This window comes from Phyllobates terribilis, unplaced genomic scaffold (assembly GCF_046119375.1).
Source record: "Phyllobates terribilis strain yellow unplaced genomic scaffold, ASM4611937v1 Scaffold_7__3_contigs__length_470593459, whole genome shotgun sequence".
Taxonomy (NCBI): Eukaryota; Metazoa; Chordata; class Amphibia; order Anura; family Dendrobatidae; genus Phyllobates; species Phyllobates terribilis.
In genome coordinates, this window is record NW_027362767.1 from 425,418,577 (window position 1) to 425,427,523 (window position 8,947).

General features: G+C 45.6%; 1 protein-coding gene across 1 annotated transcript; it reads right to left on the reverse strand.

Annotated features, from left to right (window-relative positions):
- Nucleotides 1–874: 874 nt before the first annotated feature.
- LOC141155174 (proteasome subunit beta type-10-like) lies at nt 875–6,984 on the reverse strand. The gene is made up of 8 exons (XM_073641874.1): nt 6,683–6,984; nt 4,553–4,646; nt 4,381–4,478; nt 4,022–4,162; nt 3,707–3,822; nt 3,150–3,208; nt 2,879–3,030; nt 875–2,753 (listed from the first exon to the last, which is right to left on the reverse strand). The coding sequence occupies exons 1-8, from the start codon at nt 6,745–6,747 to the stop codon at nt 2,648–2,650; spliced, it is 831 nt and encodes a 276-aa protein (XP_073497975.1). The 5' UTR covers nt 6,748–6,984; the 3' UTR covers nt 875–2,647.
- Between the last annotated feature and the right edge of the window lie 1,963 nt (nt 6,985–8,947).

The window sequence follows — 8,947 nt, forward strand, 5'->3', positions numbered from 1 at the left end:
AGAATCTAGTTTGACCACGTCTACCCCATCATTACTTCGGCTTTATCTTTTTAAAGTCTTGTAACCTGGACTCCATTTATCAATCAGCCAGAGGTAAACACAGTAAGGATGGACCGCTTCTAATGGGCCACTGCTGTGTGCTCGCCCCCCTGGCCAAAATTTTCCCGCCATCCCCTGTTGTCAGGTCAATTTTACCATATAATGAATGCTATAAAAGCGAACCCCGCGTCACTGCTAGGGGGCTTCATATGAAGACTGCGTGTGCTCCAATGACACCTGCTGGACAAAGCTTGTATTACTCCAGGCCCATTGACATCTGGTTCCAGTGTATAGCTGCCCTGTGATCCTGAGCCGTCCCTCTGCAAGGTGACGGGGGACCAATATTCCATTACAGCCAGACCTGCGGTCACTTTGGGGTCCTTATAAATTCCTTATAAATTCACAGCTCCCACGGACCTGCATAAGTGACGACATCTGCCGATCAGGAGAGCAGGAAAGCTGCGTGGCTGCCCGTCTTATCAGAGCAGTTACACTATAGGAGGCCATATAGGTCAGCGCTCCCTGATACCAGAATCACCCCTCGTGGGTCACACGGGATCTGTGGTGCGGGGGACTTTTATTACTCTGCGACCCTCACTGATCAGCAGAGCAAGGATGTATTATCCAACAGGAGGCTTCTTTAAACGTTTTTTTGATGTGGATTTTTGGAGAGGAATTGGACCATTACATGAGCAAATCACATCCAGAATAAAAAGAAAAAAAAAAGTCCTTCGTTTTCCATTTTTCACACCTTTTCTTTGGCGTCGCTGTTATTTTATATATTTGTTTCTGTAACAAAAATCATCACAATAAAAAAAAAATACAAAAGAAAAAGTCTGATAAAAAGAAGAGTTTATTATGTGGAGAGCAGCAGCGGCTCAACGTATTGATTTTACAGAATGAATGTGAATAATACGACGTCACCTCCATCGAGCCGATCGCTTTCTGAGGAGCCAACAGTTATTTTTCTACCTGAGGGAAATGATTTCATCTAAGGCTGGAGATACAAGATGACTACGGTAAATGGTAGAACCAAAAATTATCTCAACTTGCTGACCATTTTAGAGCTGCGATTTGGCTGTTAAAAAAAGAACAAAAAAAGCAACCAAATCGCAGACAGGTCGCGAGCAAGTGGCACAAAAATTGCAGGTTTGGTGACGTAACACGGACGATCACAAGATGCGATAAAGTGAAGCAATATTGGGATCATGGACATCTCCTGTTTGTACCTTCTTATGGCAGAGGCACGCAGTGTTTTTTTGGCTACGATCAGGCATATTACCATTGAGTAAACATCCATGTGGCCTCAGCCATGTTATCAGTCCCCTATAGGGACCCATTACAAAAAAAGTATACAGCACAGTGTTAATTTTTTTTTTTTGTGGTGGATCTCAGTATAGGAAAATGGCTCATGACCTAAATGTTTAACACCTTCCCTGCCAGGACGTCACTACATCATGGGCTTGAAGCAGAACTTGCTCGAAAGAGGACAGGAGACCACAATTTTTACTATATTCTGCAAAATTTATTACAATCGATCGCAGGTTAAAGTCGTCTAGGGAGAAGTGAAAAATAAAGTAAGATCGGCTTTTTGTGCACCAGTCTGGAAGTAGATGCGCCAATTTATTAAGTGAAATGCTCCTCTAAATTTGACACATCCGTGCGCCACCACAAGAGACGGACTCCGGTCTGGGGCTGACTTGCATTTCAGTCATAATTTCTACCACTTGTGTGGCTTAAATTTTGATTAATTTTTTTGGCTGTGCCCCCTCTCAGATAAGCTTCGTCCACTTTTCAAAAAGTTTACAGAGCTGGGACTGGCGTAAAATTTCGGCAAAAACTTTTATCAACCAGGATGTAAAAAAAAAATTAAAAAAAAAAAAAAACTAAAAATTTTAATCCCTTTTATTTTCCACATTCTAAAAAATAAAACAAAACATATTCAGTATAAGACGATTTAATCCACAAAGTAGACACTATAACGAAAAAAATAGAAACTCCCGAATAGGTGTTTTCTGATCACCGCATTTAAAAATGGAATAAAAAAGAGATCAAAATTTTACGTATTCCCAAGAAAAACTACAAGCAAATCTATGCAAGCTTATGGCCGTAATTGTCCTGACCTGGAGAATCGCGTCACCAGGTGACTATTGCTGTACAATGGACGCCATAAGAACCAAACCCCCAAGAGCCAGAATTTTTCACCACAACTCAACATTTTTTCCCCCCCCATTTTCAGTAAATTGTATAATAAAATGAATGAGGTCCTTCAAAACTACAACTCATCTGGCAAAAAAAAAGCTGCTGGTGGAAAAATGAAGAAGTTTTGGTGCTTGAACAGTGCAAAATTCGAAAAATGGCTGCACCCCTAAGGAGATAATGTTTTCTTATTGGAAAGTTATCAATATACTAATCAGAAAATCATATGGATTATATGTAGGGATTGTAGCAGTAGGGATACGGGCAGGCGGCAGCAGAGTCTTATGCTGATTTTGAAGCGGTCCCGTCTCTTACATGGCGGCACAATCATGTTTTGTCATGTACGGGGTTGAGCGCTCGCTATCAGTAGTAATGAAGCTGATTATTGCTGCGGTGCCAGTTATTTTCCTTATTCCACGTCCATTTGCTGAACGGTTTCTTCCACCAAATCAAAACGAGTTATAGTTTCGCCCAGGACGGCCGTGGTGCCCCGAGGGTAACGGTAAGAAGATGACCTACGATGAGAGAGGAGGATCAAACTTAAAAAAAAAAAAACATTATGCCTAATTCTTACACCCCCCACTAAAATGCATCAGGGGTCCCCTATAGTTATGTATGGCCTCCTTCCTACAAATTTTACCTTTTCCCTTTGGTTTCCGTCTGGGTGTAACCTCGGAAGACTTGCGCCCCTTCTCGTGTAATGACACATAGATCCACGCCACTGCCGGATCCAAGGTCACCGAGGATGCCCGCCGTTATGGAGGCCGTCACCAGCTGCTTAGCCTCCTCCAGCTGAGAGAAGGGAAAGGTAAAATCAAGACCTACTGTCTGTGGTAGAGAAATGGAGCCCATCCTGGCCCAGTATAGACTCTACAGAAAAACAAAGGCACCGGGAGCTATTACGCACTCACCGTCATGTTGGGTTTGTAGCAATCTTCCAACACAGCAATGGCCGCATCTGCACCGGATCCTAAAATCAGGGGGGGAGATCTATCAGAATTGGCGCAGAGAATGAAGTTATCCATAACAACCAATCAGGTCCAACCAACACTGGTGCCTGCATTGACGGTGCGCGTGTATGGAGTGGGCTGAGGAGCAGAACTCGTGTCTTACAAGGTGTGTGCCTGCTGTATTGTACAGCCTAACCCCTTAGATGCTATGGTTAATAGTGACTGCAGCATCTTAAGTTGTTAGTGGCTCTTCTGTCACTCCATATGACCACTGGCTGATGAGTTGTCAAGGCAGAATGAGGCCAACTGAAGTCCCCAGTGTCTGCCATATTTGTGCTCCTAAGAAGATCTGCCCATGGAGATCAGGAAAATAACCACATACTGCAATACAAGGAATCAAGTGATCGCAGGTCCAGGTCCCCTTGGGGACGAAAAGAAAGTGTAAAAATTACTTACTGATTTGTAGTAAAGTCAATGTGCACTTATTGATGTGGCATATGGATCATCTTATGTCTCACCTAGAGCCGTAAAGAGACTGTTGTCAGTGGATCCATGAGGGTGGACACCATTAATATGGGGGCCACGGACGTCATACCCCCCTATAATGATCGATGCTCCTATGTGGCCTCTATATCTGAGAGAAGAACAGATAAGGAAGTAAGGTCACGTCCGGCAACCTATATACCCATGAGCTTTACATCATGGCACTGCCGATCCTATTATAAGATGGAAGAAGTAGCAGCCGTTGTTGTCGGCCATTTTGAAGCCAAGCCTTCTACTCGCCCATCCACCCACGAACCGACTCTGATGTCACAGTCTGGGCCCATACTCACCTGTACAGCAGCTGTTTCAGGATCCGGGTTGCCGTGCACACACGTGGTGGTCTTCCCGTGGACATTGCATGCATCGCCAGGTTGGAGGACAAAAGGTTGGTCACATATTCGGCATCGGCGGCCACGCCGGCTCCACAGCAACTGGGGGCAAATACAAAGTAAGGGGGGAGAGTATTACTTGTGAGCATAAGTGTTATAGAGAACGTCCACCCCATGGACCAGACCAGTCATTTCTATTGGCCGGTTTCAGGTTCCTGGTGCAAGGAGACCCTTTTTCTGGAAATTAAGGGTGATCCAAGCTCAGGGACTGCCACCGATGTCTATGTAGGTTATCAGGCTGGACGTCAGGTCATACTCACTATATGTTGTCTGAGATGTAGTGGATCTTGGCACAGTTTTTATCCGCCACCACCATGTCATCGGTGGCTCTTCTGTCCGCTCCCAGGATGACGCCATCCTATGTAACCACAGGTAAGTCAGCACTACAAACCTCAGTCACCGGACAATGCAACCCCCGCACCTCCAACCAACCTTATAGACGATCCCAGCAATGGTGGTCCCCGTCTTACGAGCTTTCGGTGGTTGGAGACCAAGAGCCGACGCATTTGATTCTATGGAGTTATTTCTGGGGACGTTCAGAAGAAACATGTAAGTGACAGCCTTCCTGCGGTGTTGTAATATCTGACTACACCCCCTTCACATCTGAATTAGATCATATTGTATTTTCAATGCCAAGTTCTGCCGGTCGCCCCTGGAAACAGACAACGGCTTCGCTCCTCCCCTGTAGTCAGACATGTGACCAGAAGCAGAACTCAGAATTCACCTTTAGACATGATAGGAGATAATAGGGGATCGGTAGTTTTACAATACACCGCGGTATTACAGGATTGTGTTCTACTACAGGGTCACTAATAAAAATGTAAAAAAAAAAAGAAAAAAAAATGTATATAAAAAAATAACATATAAAAGTTCATATTACCCCTTGTAAATAAATCTAAGAAATAAATATATTTATTCTATCACCAAACGGTCGCCGCAGCTGAATATCCGCACCTCTGTGTCAGCGATGAATACGGCCCTAGTCAATGCTGTTAATTCCGTGTGCATAACTATCCACGCCCGTGATTTACATCGCCACACCCAAGAAGAGGAGGGGAATAGGTGCTGCTGCTGCTGCAACACGCTGTTGTTGTTTTTTTTTCAACATATCTAGCAGAATTTAAAGTGGTTTTCCACAATTGTAAACATTTTTTTCATGCTTAAATGCATATATTTGGGGCTAAAAATCATTTTACAAACTGGGTTTCTTTACCAATTTTGCAACGTTTGACTTTTAAGGCTTTTTGTTTCACGGCGCATTTAATTCTGATGTCAGTAGTTATAAATCAGCTGAGAGGAGCTGAGAAAAAGAGATAGAAACTCAGGTCAGACCATAGGAACGAGCTCACTGACAGATTCTCAGTTAGCTCATTCTGCAGCCAGCAAGACAGTGAGATCAGAGGCCATAAAAACGCAAACGGGGCAATGTTTTTAATGAAAACAAAAAGATTTCTAGCCCAGAACAGGCTCAGGAAAAGACAGATAATAGCGTTACAAACTCTCCATTCATTCGATCTGAATGAGCTCTTTGACTGATTCTCAGTTAACTCATTCCACAGCCAGCAATAGAGAGTGCAACACATGGCAAATTGTGCAAAGTTTTTACTTGAAATTATTTTTAGCCACAAATACATGCATTTAAAATAAAAATGTCCCCAAAAAGTGAAAAAAAAGTTGTCCCCTAAGGTGACAACCCCTTTAAGTAAAAAAAAAGTTGTCATCAAAGTTGGTTAACCCCTTTAACATTTTCCTAAAATGTGAAGTGCCATCCAAAACTGAGCTTACATGTTTTGCACGTGCCCTGTGAGTGCCCCTTTCCCCCCATGCGGATGCAGATGTTGGCGGCACTAATCATTTTCTCACTGGCACCTAAGCAAGGTTCAGGGGCACATTTCGGCGTTGTGGTGGTGCTGCCATTCTTGCCACGCTGGCGAGATCTGCAATGTCTGCATGGAGCCTAGTTTGTAAAATCTGTGACGGTTGCGCGGCCTCATATTCGCGCTTCCACTTACAATTTAGAACTTTCCTAGACTCCTGAATGGCAAAAGTTGTCCTGATGTACGACGCCATGATTAGTCACTTTTTCATTCAGTATTCTCTCTACAAGCCCTTTAGGTTTGTTGTTCGCACATTTTATGTTTTTTTGAGCCTTTACTTACTCATATGTGTTTTTTGGAAAGGTTGGGTGACGCCCCACCCAGTACGGTCCCCATTACCGTTCCAAAAAGTATTGTCACGGCATTACTAGAGACCAGTTTATTTCCCCAGTGATTTCTAAGAAAGGGGAAAATTACTACATTACTAGTCAGGGTCCCAACCTGCCACACTGGTCACCCAGCTTTCCCGAAATTTAAAGGGAAAGTGATTTTTTTTATTATTAATAATTGGCGCCCCTTCCTTAGCGGTGCCCTAGTTGGCCTCGCACTTTGACTGCCCATCGCCTCTGCCCTGCCTGTACTCCACCATTGCTTAAGGGGGTCCTATGAGGGTCCACGCCACCCTCAGCAGGTGTAAACCCTTCCCTAATCCCAAAGCAACTTCCGGGGACTAATCGGACCTCACCTGAGACAGTTCTCAAAGCTGAACCCTCCTTGTGGGGTGTCATGTCTGGAGCCCATTGACAACATTTCGGGGGCTTGGATCAGAAGTCTTCACAGTCCCTGGTGGTCCCTGTTGTTCTCAGTCCTTTTCTGCTGGCTTTGTCTCAGCCCCTTCTCATTTCCGTCCAGTCTCCTTCCCTTCTAGAGTTAACTGAAATGTCTCCTTTCACTTTCATCTTCTTACCATTCATATGATAGAAGCGGAGCGGGCGTATCACATCACACGCCAAGCTGCTGGGCCAAGTCCAACGACTCGTAAAGTCCCCATGGATGTCCCTACAATCGGTCTACTCAAGATTAAAGGGACGCAAACTTAAAGGGATTAAAAAAAACATGGCTACTTTCCTCTTAGCTTGGCACCACATTTATCCACAGGTTGTATGTGGCACTGCAGATCATTCACTTCAATGGAGCTGAGCTGCAATGCCAGACACAACCTATGGGCAAGAGTGGCGCCATCTTAAAAAAAAAAGAAAAGAGACGTTTCTTTCTAATTACCGCATAAGAGAGGTCGTCATATCAGGATAACAGCCTCTTAGTGTATATGGACCTCTTAAAAGATTGGTCTTTCCTCAGTATACCCCTCCCATCTATTTATCTTTCAGAAACAGTGCCACACCTGATCTCAGGTTAGGTCTGGTATTGCAGCTCAGCTCCACTGAAATGAATAGGCTTATTGATTGATCAGTTGGGGTTCAATTTTGAGAGCGAAGCTGGTAGTTAAATGGAGCTCTTCTGTAATATTAGGCACAACTATGTGTACGTTTATGAAACTGCCGACAGATAAACAGTTTAGGATAGCCTATCACTTGTCATAAATATGTAATTTTTATTACCCGGTGTAAATGCCGCTGCTCTCCTGAATCCGGCGATGTTTTTCTTTTCTTCCTGCGCCTCTCTGTTCCTGAGATATGGCCTCCTCTTCCCTGTATATGACGCGCCCCCAGGGCCGTGGGGTACTCGGCAGCCGGGCCTCTGGTTGCCGGGGGGATATCACGGTGGCTGGCCCGGTCCGTGACCCAGGGCGGTCAGTGAATTGGGGAAACTACTATTATTTGGGGTTTTTGGAATTATTCGTGACGCCACCTGTGATACCTGGTGATCACCAGCGCTGCTACAGTCCTCTGAGGCAGATGTTAGGGCACCTTGTGATGGAATGGCTCCCCACAGGTGGAGCGGGCCTCAGGGCAGCGTGGGGGATGTACTGGATGGTGGTGCAGGGGAGAGACGGCAGGACGGTCCCGGAGGAAGGATGGACACTCACACAGGGGTAAGCTTCAGTACCTTTACTGGTGATGCTGCAGGCACGGTCCAGGGTACTCCAGGTGAAGGGCGCACTTCTGGACTCTCCCCAGTGAGCGGGTATAGGGCCTCCTGATCCGTTGCTTTCTTCTCTAAGCTTCTGACCTGCCTGGAGCTGGGCCTAGCTTGGTTACTGTCTCTCTCTGCACCTGCTGACCTGGTGGTAGGGCCTTCTCTTTGGAGGTCATTCTCCCTGGACGCTGGGACCTCTGTGACTCCTAGCCCTGGTACTTTAGTCAGTGTTTGGTGAACCTGGGACCTGTAGTCCTCCAGGGATTCCGGTGATTCCTACTGGGTATAAAGGGTCCCTGCAGGCGTGGACCCGGTGTCCGGTATATATATCTGGGTGAGCCTGGTATGCTCCTCTGCCCCCTCACTACTTCTTCCTTCTCCTCTCGCCTTCGGCCCACTCAAGGCCCTCACTAGGCTTTCACACGTGCTGTAGGCCTTGGCTCGCATAAGCACAGCAGCCAGCTCGCTGCTTTCTTCACTGATCTCTGAGCGTCAGCACACTCTCTGCTCAACTCTGAGCTCTGTCCCTCTCTGTGTCTCAGCAGGAACTAATCTAAGCTGCCTAGCTCCACCCTCCCTTTATATATCCCTAACGGGCTCCCTCTGCTGGTCTGAGGTGGTAGGGTGGAGGTGTGTGAATGTGTGAGGGCCTCTTGTGGAGAAGTCCATCCATGCACCCTTCTGGGTTCTGTGGCACCACTGCACAGCAGGGCGCCACATTCCCCCCTAGTAAAACTCAGTACTCCTGGACTGAAGCATTTTTCAAAAACAGGTTAACAGATAACATTTCTTCCCTTTATGGGAGGCACTTTCTTGAACGTTACAGATAACATTATGAACAAATATTTATAAAACAAGTTCAGAGTTTTTCAAGTAAATGGTGTCCATTTCACCAATGAAGGAACATGAGCAA